The sequence below is a fragment of the Heteronotia binoei genome, chromosome 5 (genome assembly GCF_032191835.1).
Source record: "Heteronotia binoei isolate CCM8104 ecotype False Entrance Well chromosome 5, APGP_CSIRO_Hbin_v1, whole genome shotgun sequence".
Taxonomy (NCBI): Eukaryota; Metazoa; Chordata; class Lepidosauria; order Squamata; family Gekkonidae; genus Heteronotia; species Heteronotia binoei.
This window is the reverse complement of record NC_083227.1, coordinates 171834938-171852530: the sequence shown is the minus strand read 5'-3', so window position 1 is coordinate 171852530 and position 17593 is coordinate 171834938. Positions and strand designations below refer to the sequence as shown.

At 43.6% G+C, this 17593-nt stretch overlaps 1 protein-coding gene across 8 annotated transcripts in view; it reads left to right on the top strand.

Annotated features, from left to right (window-relative positions):
• WIZ (WIZ zinc finger) overlaps nt 1–16603 on the top strand; it is a 131959-nt gene extending 115356 nt beyond the window's left edge. For 4 of the 8 annotated variants that reach the window (XM_060240733.1, XM_060240732.1, XM_060240739.1 and 1 more), the window contains 8 exons: nt 1381–1548; nt 2614–3114; nt 8820–9302; nt 11843–12370; nt 12967–13473; nt 14138–14572; nt 15026–15218; nt 16200–16603. In XM_060240733.1, coding sequence (XP_060096716.1) covers nt 1381–1548; nt 2614–3114; nt 8820–9302; nt 11843–12370; nt 12967–13473; nt 14138–14572; nt 15026–15218; nt 16200–16356 — 2972 coding nt within the window. In that variant the 3' untranslated portion in view covers nt 16357–16603. Of the gene's footprint in view, nt 1–1380; nt 1549–2613; nt 3115–8819; nt 9303–11842; nt 12371–12966; nt 13474–14137; nt 14573–15025; nt 15219–16199 lie in introns of those variants that run through there. The other 4 variants (XM_060240736.1, XM_060240735.1, XM_060240738.1 and 1 more) reach the window with 4 other exon arrangements.
• The last annotated feature ends 990 nt before the right edge of the window (nt 16604–17593 follow it).

Sequence of the window (17593 nt, the reverse complement as noted above, 5' to 3'; positions counted from 1 at the left end):
GACTGCTGCGCCGCATGTGCTGGACCCAAGATGGCGGCCTCCACCCCATCGCAGCCTAAAGCGACAAAAGCGGCGGCGGCGCGGCCTCGGGGCGATGAGACGGGTGCAGGGGCGCCGCCTGAGGCTGGTAGGAGCCTGGCCCCGTGGAGCACCGCAGAGCGCCTCTCCTCTCCCGCTCCCCCGGGGCGAGCGGGGCGGCTGTGCTTTCCGGGCGGCGGGGGGAGGGGATCGGGCTGAGTGACAGGAAGCGGCGCCGTCGTTCTGCAGGGTCCAGGGCACCTTTCCTGTCAAGGCCTCGCTTCCCGTCTCAGGCCTCGGTGGAGCCTCGGTTGCGCAGCCCCCAGAGCGCAGGATAGTTTGTCCTTTTCTGCTCTGCTCAAGCTGTTCCTCCTTGTCGCTCTAAAGTAAAAACACTCGCATCCGGGATTTATTTACTTGTAATTGTTACTCCCCTGAGGGTGTTTACTGAGCGTGACATTTTTTTGCTGTGAGTAAACGATCAGGGTTAAAAAGAAATAACCTACTGAAAACAAGTAGGAATACAACATTTTAAGTAAATTAACTAATTGGTGGAATTGCTGATCATGATCTCACTGATTTTCCGTCACCCCCAAAATGCCTTTAGTTCATTTAGTAGTCCTGTGGCAGTTTTTGTGGCCAGGGACATGGATAACTTATGTCTTCTGGTACTAAAATGTGGTCTCATAACCAATATGATAATTTTGTCTTAATTGTCAACATTGTGTTGACAATTAAGACAAAAATCCTACAGATTTTTACTGTTATTGCTATAATTCGTTGTGCTTTTCCAGCTTTAAGATATATCATAGGGTTTATTATTTTTATGTATAATTCAGTGTTCAGTTTCTCATTCAACTTGCAGTGGAGATTTTCTTTATTGCTCAATGGCTCCACATATTTTTATGCTCAAGCTATACTAAGGGCTCAGATGTTGCAAAGATACCATCAGTAACATATTTACTTCATATTTTTTTTTGTAGTAAGTAGTACAGTACATTAAGTGGAAATCACAGGGCAGCTGAATGATTTATAAAGTAACTTTGGACCTAGAGAGCCCCAGCAAACCTGATCTCAACAGATCGCAAAAGCTATGCAGGGCCAACCCCTATCAAGTACTCAGATGGGAGACCTCCAAGGAATATCAGGGCTGGGGCAGGCAATAAAAAGCCATCTTTCTGAATGTCCAAGCCCCAGTAGGGATCATCAGAAATCAGCCATGATTTCCATGCACGAGCAGACATGCCCCAAAGCGCATATATATATATGGTATTTAATTATATATGGCATATTTTAACCCTCTAACATTGTTAGTTTTCCAGTTTCAAACTTAGACCCCATATTCCCTTTTTTCTTTGATAGTCATGGCTTCTGAAGAGGAAGATGATATGGTTACAACAGAAATGGAATCGCCACCACTCCAGAAGAAGAATTCTGTGGCTGGGTCACTAGACCAAATTCCAAGCAGAATAGGGAACTCGCTGTCTCCAGAATCTTCCAGCAATAAGGCAGACTCCCAAGATTCTAAAAGTGAGTCTCTTTTGTTGTTGTTGAGGCATCTGTGGAACACTGTGCATGATATCTGCAGTAGTGTGAGTCTCCTCCTCATCAGACTTAATAGCTCAGATCTGAACCCTTCACAGACTCTTTGAGAAAGGAAAGATACTATAATAACTTTTAATTTGCTTCTTTCTATTGGTGCAAAAATATGCAAGCTTTTAACAAAACTGCTATTCACATTAAAAAGACTGGAAGAAATTTTGTGCATGTCAAGACCTAGCATTTTTGCAATAAAAATGGAGATTGGCCCAATAAAGTACATTGCCTTCTAAATATTTTTGTGTGTTGTTAGCACACAAAAATAGCAGTACAACTCTTAAATTTTTCGATAGGATTGTTCATTTAAAAAAAATTATACAAAGTACCGTACATCAATGAACAGCAGCGCTGAATCACAGCCTATTGATGGAGGGTGTTTCCATCTTGTAAAGTGCACGGTGAAGCATGATTGATGCAATTTTAATTCCAAAGATGTTTCTAACTTTCTGAATTGATTGTATTTGTTCCTGAAATGAAGAAAAGCTTTGCACACTTGAGTTCAGCTTTAGGATAATTACCAGTAGCTAGTCATTACCTGTAGACGCCATTCTTGGCTGTACTTGGGTAACTATTTTAGATAATCTATGATGATTGAAAGATGTTCAAAATAAGGATTATAGTGCTGTTTCAATAGGGGGACTTGATATGGCATATGAATTATCTGGGACCAATTTCATGCATCAGGTAAGTCTGCAAAAGCAGTGATTGCATGTGGACAGTGGTTAAGTTTTGCAAATGAAGTTTGCAGGGGGAGTTTGGTCACCAATTAAATACTTTTTGGTTAGTACTTATTAAATTCATTCTTCACATAACAGATTGCTGGTGCCAATCTTTTGTGTCAAACCAAGGCTGAGTTTGAGATATCTGAGAGGCTGACTTTTAAAGAGAGACTCAGACTCAAGACTGCAGTGTGCACAGGTGGTCTGCTGACAAGTAGCAAAGAGAGTGTGAGGTTAAATTTAACCTTGTCTCAATAAGTCACTCTCCTCTTTCCAGCACCAAACCTCACGACGTGCGAGGTCTGTGGCGCCTGCTTTGAAACCCGCAAGGGCCTGTCCAGCCATGCCCGTTCTCACTTACGTCAGCTCGGTGTGGCTGAGTCCGAGAGCAGCGGAGCCCCCATCGACTTACTGTATGAATTGATGAAACAGAAGGGCAAACAGGACAGCGGCCCCATCTCTCCAAGTCTTAGCAAAAAATCTGCTTCTCCCAAAGAAGTGACTGCAGGGTCCTCACGGCCAACATTGTTGCCCCTCACTACAGAACGGCCTCAAGAGCCACCTGTAAACAAAGCAATCAAATCCCCTCCAGGTTTCAGCTCCAAGAATGTTGCCCAGCCAGGATCTCCCATACTCAAGAAAGTGACACCTGGTCTGCCTGGTTCTCCTCCACCAAAGAACCCTGAAGACAAGAGCCCTAAGCTACCGCTGAGCCCCCTGCAGAGCTCTCCTAAAGCACAGTGGCCACAACTGGAGGAAGAAGGCCCCTTAAATCTAAGTGAGTCTGTTTGATGCTGATGCTTCTTGCTGTGCGTAACACTGGAGAGTTGGCAGAGAGCTTTTGTGTGTGGCATTACCCTGTGGTGTGAATCAGTTAAGGGTTCTCTCCCCTCCCCCCCCCCCAATCCTGCCAGACATATTTGCCATCCGTTGACTGCAAAGGCTGCTGCACTCGCACATATTGTGTTCACCACAGTAAAGGAAGGGCATGGGAAGTAAACTGGATATGTTAATCTCCTGCAAAATGTTCCATTCTTATTTCTAGGAGAATTGCAGATATTAGATAAAGATTGGTCCTTTGCTGTTAGGCAAAGAATGTTTCTTCTCAGATTTATATGAGAGCTGCTTTTTTTTTTTTTTCCTACTGCTGCATGCCTGCCTATTAGAGTTTTCTTTCCAAAGGAGGCACTTCCCTCTAATTCTGCAAGTTCTTTTCCCGGTCTACCTCTGGGAGGGTCAGTCCTATTTATATTACTCCATATACATGCCACAAAGCTTTCCCACACATCCATTCAGTTTGTGCTTAGAGTCTTTGCTATTAATTCATTATTGGAAAATAGGAATGATTCTAAATCAGAGGAATAGTATCTGTTAACATCTGCTTCACCTCAAGAAAAGGTTATGATTCTGAGGACGGATATTAAATTTTTTAAAAATGTCCATTGCGGAACAAAGGGTGAGGAGTTCAGTGCCACAAGTACTTCAGAATTCCCAACTGGAGGCAATTTCTGCTGCTTTTAAACCTTACTGTTTTTGACTTTTTACATGGCGCACCTGCATGTTGTTCACATGCCTTCCTTATCAGGGCCAGCTGTAAGAGTTGATGCTCATGCTAGCAATTCTTAGGTTGCTTGAAAAGATGATGCTTGAAAATTAGCACAACCATACTGCTTGTGGACTCTTCTGCTTCAGAGACAGGTGCCTTCAGCAGTGTTAGTGATGGAAATCATTTGTTCAGAAAGCTGTCAGAAACAGCATAGACTACTCAATGCCATGTTATCAGTTTTTCCCAGGAGTTATGAAAAAAGCAGGAGTCCAGTAGCACCTTTAAGACCAACAAAGTTTTATTCAGACTATAAGCTTTTGTATGCATGCAGACTTCATCAGACAATGGAATGGGGTACAGTGAGCAGAGCTACATATAGCTGGTGAGCAGTGGTTAAGAATGCAAAGTTGTACAAAGTTAGAATCCAGTGGCAAAATAGTGAAATTAAAAAACGGAAAGAACATTTGGTCTAGATAGCTTTTGCATGGTACCTAGGAAACAAATTAACAAACCCAGAATGATACCCAGAGAAAACCTGTTACAAGACAGATCCAAACGCAGACAATAACATAACACCACTAGTGGTCACACACAACTCTCAACTGAAAACAGTTCAACGTATCATCAACGACTTACAACCTCTGTTGGATAGTTAATTGAATCTCTTTCAAAAGTACTGGGGGGGTAAACCTTTTCTTGCACACAGACAGCCCCCTAATCTCAAACAACTCTTCACCCACAATAATACAACATTTCATTTGAGCATAGACACCGATACCAGAGTTTGCAATAAACCCAAGTGCCAACTTTGCTGCCACTTACACCCAGACAACACAATCACTGGACCTAACAGCATTAACTACACCATCTCAGGCTCTTTCACTTGTTCATCTTCCAAGATAATATATGCCATTAAATGCCAACAATGCCCTTCAGTTCTCTACATAACGCAAACAGGAAAAACCCTTTGCCAAAGGATAAATGGACACAAATCTGACATCAGGAATTACAAAACTGAGAAACCTATAGGAGATCACTTTAACCTTCCAGAACATTCAATGGGTGTCCTCACAGCAGCTGTTTTACTGCAATGGAATTTCAAGAACGGAGAGGGAAATTGTTGAATTACAAAGTATTATGAAACTCCCCAGGACTGAACAGGGATATTGGTTTCTGATCTCATTACATATGCTAAACCCATTCTCACCAAATATAGCCATATATCCATAGCATTCCAGTGTATTTGTCCTTTAGAAAAGTGTATCAGAATAATGCTTTTAGCACGGATATACTCAAATAAGAGATATTGACTGTTTATCTCATTACATATACTAAACCCATCTTCCACTATATTTTAAAGTATTCTTTTTTTCTAATAGCAAATTAGAATGATGTTTATAATGTATGTTACATGTTAAAAAGTAAATTAGGTGGACAGGAATACCTCTGGGAAAGAGATGTTCTCCGTTTAACCCAGACTTGCAAGCAATAGAGCAATTAACAGGCTGCAATTATTGCCTTATGACACTCTCCCATTCTGACATGTTACTGTTTTATTGGTCTCCCATGCAAATGCTGTCTAGACCAAATGTTCTTTCAGTTTTTTAATTTCACTATTTTGCCACTGGATTCTAACTTTGTACCACTTTGCATTCTTAACCACTGCCCACCAGCTATATGTAGCTCTGCTCACTGTACCCATTCCATTGTCTGATGAAGTACATATGCATATGAAAGTTTAAAGTCTGAATAAAACTTTGTTGGCCTTAAAGGTGCTACTGGACTCCTACTTTGTTTTATTGCTTCAGACCAATATGACTGCCCACCTGGATCGATCATTCGTTATGATCTAGCATAAGTGTCACTTGTTGGGCCCGGCCATGCATGTCATAAAATATAACACAAGGTACCAGAGATATAAACTTTATAAAGATTATTTCAGATGGCAATAGAAGGCAAATGACAATAGCAGGCTTGATTGGATTAGGTGTGATATGCAGAGGGGTTGTAGATACCAGTGTTGGTAATGAGACAGGAAACCTAGGTCTTAATTCCATCCAGGAGGATTCAGTCCAGGAGGGTGCAAAGAATAAATGGACACGTCTAACATTAGAAACCACAGCATTCCATAGCTGGCGTAAGAAGAGCAGAGCTGTTTCAAAGGGGAATTAGAAATAGAGACTGCTGGACTGCAGTTGATAATAAAGCTCGACAGTGCATCCTCCTGGAGGGAAGGGTAGTTTTCCTGTTTCATTACCAACATGTTCTGTTATCATTTGACATCTGAAATTTCTCCAAGATATAAGGACCAATCCAACTGTTCTGTTTCCTAATCAGGGTCTTTTTTTAGAGAAAATCCAGATAGGAACAGAGAAATCAATTTTAAAAAAAAAGAAAACTTTTCAGAATAAGCCAAAATAATTTCCTCAATGTACAGTATGTTGCGCTTGTCAGAAGAACCCTCCCTCCAAAGAAGTCTTGAAGCTGCCATGGGACTCAACTTTGTTTCTCTCTCTCTCTCTCTCTCTCTCTCTTCCCTTTCCCTTCCTTCCCAAAAGAGGAGGAGCAGCCCTGGAGAAGGAAGCAGAAGTTTTGTGTGTGTGTGTGTGAGAGAGAGAGAGAGTTGGGGGGGGGGGAGGAAAAGAGGTAGGCTTATCTTTGTGTCTCTTCCACAGGAAGCAGCCATGTAGTTCTGTGTGTTAGTGAGGGGGGAGGGAGGTAGGAAATAAAGAGTCACTGAGGGAGCTGGGGGGAAAGCAAGCTTGCAGCAGCAACCCTGGAAAAGGAAGCAGCGGGGTTGATCTGAGCCCTTGGGCTGAATGCATCCTGAGGGCCACATGTTTGACATCCCTGGATTAAGAGGTGCTTCACAGTTGTTTCTGGTGAGAGAACAATGAGTTTTTGCTGTTGCTATGACTGGTCAGGGGTACATATGTCTATTGGTGTTCAAGTAGGAGTAGAGGAGAGTCTTCTGGTGGGCCAGTCCAGGGTGGGCTTATCTGATGGTGTCAAGGCCACCTTACCTACTGGGTTTTGTTATCTTTTAAGCAGCCAAGTCTACAGTACTACTACTACTAGCAATTTTGGGCTGTATCAACAGAAGTATAGTGTCCAGATCACGTGATGTGATGGTATCGCTTTACTCTGCTCTGGTAAGACCTCATCTGGAGTATTGTGTTCAGTTTTGGGCACCACATTTTAAGAAGGATCTAGACAAGCTGGAACAGGTCCAGAGGAGGGCGACGAAGATGCTGAGGGGTCTGGAGATCACGTCCTATTAGGAAAGGTTGAAGGAGCTGGGGATGTTTAGCCTGGAGAGGAGGCAGCTGAGAGGCGATACGATCACCATCTTCAAGTACTTGAAGGGCTGTCATCTAGAGGATGGTGTGGAATTGTTTTCTGTGGCCCCAGAAGGTAGGACCAGAACAAGTGGGTTGAAATTAAATCAAAAGAGTTTCTGGCTCATCATTAGGAAGAACTTCCTGAGCAATTCCTCAGTGGAACAGGCTTCCTCGGGAGGTGGTGGGCTCTCCTTCCTTGGAGGTTTTTAAACAGAGGCTAGATGGCCATCTGACAGTGATGAAGATCCTGTGAATTTGGGGTAGGTATTTGTGGGTTTCCTGCATTGTGCAGGGGGTTGGACTAGATGACCCTGGAGGTCCCTTCCAACTCTATGATTCTAGTATAGAAAGTGTCAGTCTATATCCTGAGAGATCTGATCTGCCTTTAACAATGAATCTCATACTTGTTTCATCTGAGTATCTTTAATTTTAAAATCCCTGTTTGATCTCTTTAGCTATCTTATTATATTGCAGTAGTTTAATTTAAACTGGAGTCCTCATATCTGATCTTGCCTTGATTAGGCAGCTGAAAAGTTACTAAGGAAAAATGAGCATTTGTACAGATACTTCTGACTCCCGTTTTGAGCTGTAATCCATCCCTAATTTTACCTTTTACCTTGAGTCATGAATATTTGCTTTACACTTCACATACTAGACACCACTGTGAGATTGTCTACCTTTGCTATTGCATGTTAGTTGGCTTTGTCTAGGCTAAACTGTGTTCCATTTAACCAGTCATATGTCAAAGTGGAGTTTTATAGAAAATACCTTGTCACTTCTAAGTATTTAAAACTGCTTTAAATATTTATAGGCACTTTGGACTTGTATGGTGCAGAAACTGGCATAAATCTGCATTGACTAAATAAGGTCTTCAACAGCTGTCACTCCTGCTCTCAACCCCAGTTTTTGTTAACAGATCATGCAATAGGCAGGTAGATTGCAGGACCCCCTGTGATCTGGCTTTACTTTAAAATCAAATGTTATAAATGTTGGATCAAAGACATTCCTAGGAGCTTGCAGGTATGAAAAACTAATGTTTTGGAAAGTAAGCTCTTGAGCTCTTTGTCACTGTTATGGATGACTGTTCACATTTTTGCAGTCCAAAGGTATGGATTGCTTGGCAGAAAGCAAACCCTCTTATGCACTGTGCCTCAAAGTAGCAGTTTGTATTTTTTTTAATGCCTGTTCTGGTTGGAATCTTGTTTTTCTGGCAAGAACTCATCATTTAGTAGTTGGAATTTCTATTGAATATTGAACAGCTAGCTTTTAATGTTGCCATTCTTAAAAATGTCTGGTGGTTTAAGCTGAAATGGTAAAAAAGGCTTCAGTGTCGTGTTTTCAGGAGTGAGAATGTTTGAAAACTTGACCTGGCCTAGTGCATAATAAATCTGATTTAATTTTAGGTCTTCTATGGGAATTTTTTGCTCAGCTGATAAGGCAGCAACAGTGATGCATATCACCTTTGAGCCTCCTTGTTAAATTTGGTTGGGAAACTATTGTATCGTGCCATTTTTGGAATAATGGATCCGACAAAGACCTTTTCAGATTGTAACAGGTGTTTGAGACGATTGTGATCAATGTGTTTTCTTTCCGCAGCTGTAGATAGTGACTCGGGCAGAGAAATTGACTGCCAGTTATGTGGTGCCTGGTTTGAAACCAGAAAAGGGCTGTCAAGTCACGCTAGAGCCCACCTGAGACACCTGGGAGTGAGCGATCCAGATGCTAAAGGATCTCCTATTGATGTTTTAAATGATCTCATCAAAAATGAAGACTTCAAAGGCCGTCTTTCCTCTCTCCTCCCTAGTGAGAGAGAATCATTAGGGGAGACCGGGAGCTCTGATGGACTCAGCCCAAAGAGCACCGCTGCAGCAGTGCCTGCCATAGGCATGAAACAAGCACATTCACCAAAGTCTTTGGGCAAACAGCCATCTGCACTGTCACCTCACTCCCCTCCACCATCCAAGAAACTGAAGCCGCATGGCCACAGACTGTCAGCTGTGGCCACTCTGCAAAGGAAACAGGGTCTTTCTTCCAGCATGTACTGGGCATCTGATGCTGAGATGGCTCCACTCAATCTCTGTAGGTTCTATCAATGCTGGCTCCTCCCCCCCTTCCCAGTCTTGTTTATGTGACATGAAGTTGTGCACCTGACATCCAGGCCACCGAAGGGGTGGGGAATCAATCTCTTTGAGCCATGTGCCTTTCCCTAAAAGCTTTTTTCCTGCAGTTCTCCCAGAAGGCCTCTATGTGTGCTGAAATTACTCCTTCCCCTTTGCTTCATGTTTTTGCCTTGCTCCAAAAGGAAGACATCTTTCTGTTCCAGATAGAGCAATGCTGTACGCTTACGTGCTTTACACTTAGGACTGTCCCAAGACAAATGAACTCCAAACTGCTTTGCCTGCTGATGAAGGGAGAATTGTGACTGTGCTGTTTGAGAGGAGAGTATGCAAGTTGATATATAGCCCTTTGGGGTCATTGGCTGAACTCTGACTGCAGTGCTTTTTAGAGCACTCAGTGACTTCACTCAATGTTAGCAGAATGCTCAGTAGTGTTTTTCCCCTTGGCAATTAATTGTCCCAGCAGTTACTGAGCAAAAAAGAAGATTCCCTTTCGTTCTACAAATACAAGTTCACCAGGGCTACATCCCATTCCAGGGATGGAAGAAACACGATGGTGGGATTTGAGCCATTTCCCTCACTCAATGAAGGGAGAGTGTTTAGGAGAGAAGGGTCATCTGTGTACTGGTGATTTAAAGTTCCTTAAACCCTGTATTAAGTGTATATTATCCTTGTGCACTGATTGTTCTGCGTTACCTCAAGAAGTCTGTGTTGCTCAAACTTAGGATGGAAAAAGCAAAGTACTTGATCTTTGGTTCTTCCCCAGCCGTGACTACATTCCTTGTGACTACCCTGACAGGGAGAATGAACCAGGCATTGAATTCTTCTGCAGGAAAGGCATTCAGCGTTTCTTGTTGTAGGATTGAGTGTTTAGATGGACAGCATGCGCTTTCAGCCAGACATTTACTCTTGTATTTTGAAAAGTGCTATGAGGATACTTTTTGTGTAGGAAATTAGCTTTCATGCCACATTGCTTTGTGCACACCAGGATTGCTTTCTTTAAAAACAGGATTGGGTGGGGGCATTGGCAATTGCAGAAATTCTCCCTCACTGCCAAAGATAATATCATGATTTAAGCCAGTATCATAATGCCCCTGTATAAATCGATGGTGCGGTCTCATTTGGAATACTGTGTGCAATTCTGGTCACCGCACCTCAGAAAGGATATTATAGCACTGGAAAAAGTGCAGAAAAGGGCAACTAGAATGATTAAAGGGTTGGAACACTTTCCCTATGAAGAAAGGTTAAAACGCTTGGGGCTCTTTAGCTTGGAGAAACGTCGACTGCGGGGTGACATGACAGAGGTTTACAAGATTATGCATGGGATGGAGAAGGTAGAGAAAGAAGTACTTTTATCCCTTTCTCACAGTACAAGAACTTGTGGGCATTCGATGAAATTGCTGAGCAGTCAGATTAGAATGGATAAAAGGAAGTACTTCTTCACCCAAAGGGTGATTAACGTGTGGAATTCACTGCCACAGGAGGTGGTAGCAGCTACAAGCATAGCCAGCTTCAAGAAGGGGTTAGATAAAAATATGGAGCAGAGGTCCATCAGTGGCTATTAGCCACAGTGTGTGTGTATGTATATATATATAGATACACACACACAAATTTTTTGGCCACTGTGTGACACAGAGTGTTGTACTGGATGGGCCATTGGCCTGATCCAACATGGCTTCTCTTATGTTCTTATAACTTGCCTATACTGTCTCTTTCCCATGTCTCCAATGTCCCCTGCTTTGACCACATCAATCCAAGCTTTTATGCCTCAGCAGGGGTGTCAAACCCATTTGTTTTGAAGACTGAATCTGACATAAATAAGGCCTTGTAGGGCCGAGCCATGTCAGGTTGGGCTGGGCCATGTGTGTACCTATTTATGATTAGATAGCAGAGATATAAACTTTATAAAGGACAAAGGCAAAGGTTTTTTTTAAAATCTTAAACCATCCTTAAAATATTAGCACTTGGTCTTAAAGGTATTTTCTTTGTATTTCTCCCATGGGGCCCAGGGAACTGGGCAAAGGAAGCTCTGGCTGTTTCCTTCCTTCCCTAGGGAACCAAGAGGGGGAGGACCCTCAGCCAGTAGAAGGAAGAGAGGCTTGGCTCAGCCAATGGAGAAAATACAGGTTTTGCTCTGTAGCTCCTGTGCAGTTGAGCAAGCCTGGCAAAGCAAGCTGTGATGCAGAAGGAAGCAAGAGAGGGAGACGGAAGCAGATGACAGGCAGTTGCTTGGGGGCTTGATAGGAGCACTCTGGGGGCCTGGTTCGGCCCCCGGGCTGCATGTTTGACACCCCTATCTTACAGGAATTTGTGGTTTAATTTGTTTCTTTCGGTCAAGCCTGCTGAGGGATCAGCTTTGTCTTGTGCAAAATCCTTGCACTATGTGCCTGCTTCATATAGCCTTGCAGGGGAGTAATCTAGCTGGTGGCCAGGTTGAATTCTGTTCTGTATCTGATCCTTCTGTAGCCCACTGTAACCACATGTCTTCTTTTTTCCCCTCAGCTTCTGGAGCAGAGCCTGTGCGAGACATCAGGTGTGAGTTCTGTGGTGAATATTTTGAGAACCGGAAGGGGCTGTCCAGCCATGCCAGGTCACATCTGCGTCAGATGGGGGTAACGGAGTGGTATGTGAATGGCTCCCCCATTGATACACTCCGAGAAATCCTGAAACGACGGGCTCAGCCTCGGACCAGTACCTCTGGCTCCCCAGCACAGGGTCAGAACCCCATTGCCCCATCTCTTCTTGGAGGCTCTCTGGAACCATGCAGTCCAGGGGAAAGTCATGTGCCTGCCATCACTAAAAAGCCACCGCAGCCAGGAAGTCCTCTGGGGCAATCTTCTACCTCTTCCCCTCCCCCAACTGCTAGAAAAATTTTCTCTGGGCTTCCATCTCCCTCTTTGCACAAGAAACTGAAGCAAGACCATTTGCGAATGGAAATCAAGCGGGAAATGATGTCTGGGGGACTTCACAGTGAGTCACATCTGTCAGACAGACCTTGGTCACGAGAGGAGATATCTCCACTCAATCTCTGTAAGTGTTAGTAGTGAAATTTTGTATATAAGGTTTATAGAATATCTGAAATGTGAACAAGTGAGAACCTGGGAGCCAAACCCTAGGGATTTTCTCCAATTATAAGATGGTAGCCAGGTCCCAGTTATAATGCTTGTCAAGCAGTCAGGTCTGCTGAGTACCATTTTAACATATGTTTGTGTTTATGCAACCCAGTCTGCACTTGAAGTCAGCGGGACTGTCACTTTCCTAAATGGACTGCTTGTAGGAAGGACAGAAGCAAAAAAAAAAAAGTATTTAGCATCTTATTGAAAAACTCCTGTTTCCTAGTTGCAACAAATAAACAGACATTTAAGTGCACTCATCTCCAAGTGCCTAATTGTTCTACAGTTTGTAGAGGACTGAGCAGAACGCACATATGGAAGATCCAGGTTCAGAAAGCTAGATGGGAGGTTTAGAGGTCAGTATGTCGGATCTAAATGAGATAAATGCTTCATAATTTTCTCTGCTTTGAAAAACGTTGCAGAAGTAAAAAAGGGTATTTTTAAGGGTGTCAGCTTACTGCTAATTCCTTGCTTTTGAGCTAGTCTCTGTGCCCTTTTGTCTGTGCCTTGCAGCTTCTCGTGCTGATCCTGTGCGGGACATTCGTTGTGAGTTCTGCGGTGAGTTTTTTGAGAACCGAAAGGGGCTTTCTAGCCATGCCAGATCTCACTTGCGCCAGATGGGAGTAACTGAATGGTCAGTCAATGGCTCCCCCATAGATACACTCCGAGAGATTATAAAGAAGAACAAGCCATGCTTGATAAAGAAGGAGCCGACCGCAATGACCATTGAGCTTCCAAAGCCTATGGGGGAGGATGGAGGTATGCCAAAGTCCCCTGGGAAAATGCTGCAGTCCATGACTTTGTCCCCTCTGGGCGGGAAGGCAGGAAAACCAAACCTTGGTCGAGAGATTTCCTTATCTCCACTCAAGTCGCAGGAGGGTTTCTTGGCATCACTTTCTACTAAGCGCCCACTGTTGGATGAGAAGCTGAGTGGCCCCAGTGAAATGAAGCAGAAAACCTACATCCAGACTGAGCTGCCATTCAAAGCCAAGCACGTGCATGAAAAGCCTGCTCATACATGTAAGTGCCCCCCCCAGTGGGGAGAGGTAAGGCTGGGATCTATAAAACCTTCTTAGCATTCTGTTGTGAGGCTTGGGGAGCTTTTCTGGTGTGTAGAGGTGGGTGTGAAGTGGGATGAGGAGACCTAGCAGAATGCAAACAGACTTCAAGCAGGCAGTAGTTTCTTGCAGTTTTCAGAGAAGACCTCTGATACTGGCCAGCATCTTGATTGAGGCAGATCTTAACAGTGCTCTTCTGAGGGTGTGGGTAGCCAGCAATGGGTTAATGTGTTGACTCTCTTCCTCCGGTTCTATCTAGTTAAGTTCCCTGTAGTCTCTGGTTTACCATTTATTTCAGCACTGTTGTGGATTTAGACATCATGGTTACAAACCAAATAGTGTCATACTCCAGAATGATCAGATATATGCATCTCGTCTATGAAGGGGTTATGGGGTTTTGTTTACTTAGCTTGTGAGCTGTGGAGGAAGGGTATTAAAAACAACGCTTTGGGAAGTTCAGTGGGTTTTTCAAACTATTCACCTTACTTTCGTAGAATCTTATCAGGGGGAATAGATGTAGTGACTTGGAGAGAATAATACCTGGTGCCTTACCCTTGAACAGTTGATTAACTCCTTTGCTGAGAACTTTGCTCAGTATAGATCCCATCTGCCATTTCTGCTCCCAGCCAGTGAAGCCTGCTGTGAACTGTGTGGCCTGTACTTTGAGAACCGCAAGGCGCTGGCCAGCCATGCTCGTGCCCACCTCAGACAGTTTGGAGTGACTGAGTGGTGTGTGAACGGCTCTCCAATTGAGACTCTGAGTGAGTGGATCAAGCATCGACCCCAGAAAGCTGGAGCATATCGCAGCTATATCCAAGGTGGGCGGCCCTTTACCAAGAAGTTTCGCAATGCCCCTCATGTGCGCGACAATGAGGCCCCTGGGAAGAAAGCTCCCCTGAGCCTGCAAGCAGGCAGCCCTCCACTGCTGAGCAGAAGTCTAGGAGGGGAGATGGTGCCTAGTGAACCCAGCAAAGCTGTGGATGGAAGCAGCGAAAGACCTGCAGTCACCTCACCTCTTTCACTGGTAAAGATGGAAGAGCATCACCAACATAACATCAACAGTGAGTCACTGCTCCCAATTTGCCAGCACAAGTAAATGTAGAGGAACTGTCCATCACAGGGCATTTGGGGCTGCCAAAGGGTGGGGGGGGGGAAGATGAGACAGACAGCCCATCAGGAGGGCACAAATTAGATCTATCACTGGCTCTACATGCTGATCCAAACAATTTGGCCAGTCCTAGGTAACGGGCCTCAGGAAAATTATTTAATTGGTTAATATGTTAAGATCTTAGAACATAGGAACATTCCCAGTCAGAATGATAATTCACTACATTGGGTTGAACAAAGTTGTTCAGAAAATGGTGCATGATTTTAAGAACTCCTTGAAGTTGTTTCCCCACCCCAGCCTTTGTTGTAATAAAAATAATTTTCAAAGTGTGGCTTTTCATGGCAAATCTTCCATTTGCTGCATCCCACTGTCCTGTTCTGAAACAGATTTATCTTCTGTTCCTTAGAATTTGAACAGAGGCAGGCCAAGCCCCTTGAGACTCCTGCACTTCAAGAAGAGGAAGCCAGCGACATGCAGCAGAAATCTGAAGAGGTCCGCCAGGCACACCCCAGAGTGAGACCAGTACCATCCTTGGTTCCTAGGCCACCGCAAACTTCCTTGGTGAAGTTTGTGGGTAATATCTACACACTGAAATGCAGGTATGTGCTATTCTGCTATCTTGTGTAATGTAGTGGTTGAGAGTGGAGGACTCTAATCTGGAGAACCAGGTTTGATTCCCCACTTTTCTATATAAAGCCTGCTGGGTGACCAGTCACAGTTCTTTCAGTCCCACCTGCCTCACAAGGTAACTTGTGGGGAGAGGAAGGGAAAGATGATTGTAAGCCACTTTGAGACTCTTTAAAGTAGAGAAAAGCAGGGTATAAAAATCTACTCTTCTTGCTTATTTCCTTGTCTGTAGTGAAACTGGAATAGAAGGTAGTATAAGTAACTGTACTATGCTGATAGACTCAGGTGGGTAGCCGTGTTGGCCTGAAGTAGCACAACAAGTTTGAGTTCAGTTGCACCTTTAAGACCAACAAAGTTTTATTCAAGGTATAAGCTTCTGTGTGTATGCAATTTCCCTTTCTAGTCTGTTCCTGAAGTTCCTTTACAATGCAACAGCTACTTTGAAGTCACCCATTGAATATTCTGGAAGGCTTAGTCTCCATGCTTGAGAGGAGATGGATAATGGCAGGGTCTCAGTTAATTACTCTCGATTAAGGATACACCTGCCCATCAATCTCCAATTTTGATATATTTATTTCCTTCAGTGTGTTTTCCCCTGCAATTAAACCCAAACAAATGATAACCATGTAAACTGTTTGGTCCTTGAATCTGTAAAACATCTTAGTTATGCTGTGTGCTGACTGCTTGTATGAACGGCCTATATGTATGGACTGGTAATTTCCATTTCATTGTATCTGAAGAAGTGTGTGTGCACATGAATGCTTATAACTTGAATAAAAATTTGTTGGTCTTAAAGGTCTAAAAGTTCTGGAAGAAAAGAGACTGTCCTCTAATGGGACTGACATTACATCAACATAGAACAAAGTTTTAGGGAGTACTTGGTTTCAGTGTGTGCTTTGAGATGAGTAATTCTTTGAATAGTCTCCAATAAGCATTGTGTTTTCTTTGTGCAGATTTTGTGAAGTGGAGTTCCATGGGCCCCTCTCCATCCAAGAAGAATGGGTGAGGCATCTCCAGCGCCACATCTTGGAGACTAACTTCTCCAAGGCAGATGCCTTGCGAAGTGGGACCGACATGCCTGCAGCACCATCTGTAGCTGAGGCCCAGTAGGAAGTGCCAGCATTCCAAGGGTTTCTCCCTTCTAAATGAACAAAATTAATGGTTAGCGAAAGAGGTGAAAGCAGTATTTAAACTTCTGGGCTCTCTTGCTTTCCTGTAAGTGAGGTTTTTGTAGACCTACTTGGACTTGGGGCAGGGGGAAGGATCCCAGAATTTGAGCACTAAAGAAACCATGCTGGTTTTGTGGACATGCTCCTTACTGATGGCAGTGGTAATCCAGGCTGTAGTTTGCTTTTGTGCAGTCAGAGGAAGGTGTGAAACAAAGTGGAATAGGAACGTCCTAGTCCTCCCAGTGAATGCAATTTCACCAAAGACCATCTCTCTTGCGGGGAAGATGTACTCGCTCTGTTGCAGATCAGGCTATGGGAGGTGTGATGGTGAGAGCTGTGAATATGAGGTTCTAGTGGAAGTTATGGACATGAGGATCTGTTTGAAGTCAAGTATAAGCAAGTTGGGAGGGTGGAAACAGAGTCATTTTGCTCTGCGGGGAAAGCTGTTGATTCTGTATGTGATCCTAGAGTTATTGTATGTTTGGGTCCTTAGGTGACAAGTCTTCAGTTTCTGTAGCCGTTGGATCCTGTTGTGCATGTTCATTGTTCATGTCCCCTAGCTGTGTATTGGGGCTTTCAGTCAACCTGAATTAAAGGGGAAATCATGACCTCTTTGACCCATATACATTTTCACTTTCCGTCACTTCTTAATGTCATTTGGTCATCCCTGTCCATTTCATGTGGGACTGTGGAGAGAACCAGGCTCTGCCATGTCATGGTAATCAAATATTGGTAGAAAGGTGTGGTTCTTTCCTATTGTTTAGCCTTGGGCTGCAGAATGTAACAATAGTAACAATAGGCTGTATGTGATTTGGTTGAAATCAGGGATGGTTTGTCCTGCTTGGCAGCTCTGGATAAGCAAGAGCTTAGAGCAGTGTGATCTTTGTGGAATCCTCAGTGAAGCTCTGTTTTTTTTTCTTTTCTAGCAGGCACTTGGTACAATTCCCAAACCAGCAACAGTAGGCCTTGATAGAATTTCTGCTTTCCTGCTCTTGCCCATTGTTGCTGTCCTCTCTCTCCACAGAACCTCAACTTTTTAAAATCTAGTTTTGTGTAGAAATAACATTCATTTTTATTTGGAACCCAGGCTGAGTAAAGTCTGGAAGGAAATTACTTTTTAACTTTTTCAATGGGCATATTCTGGTTATTACTGTTCCTAGGAATATGTATATTAGATT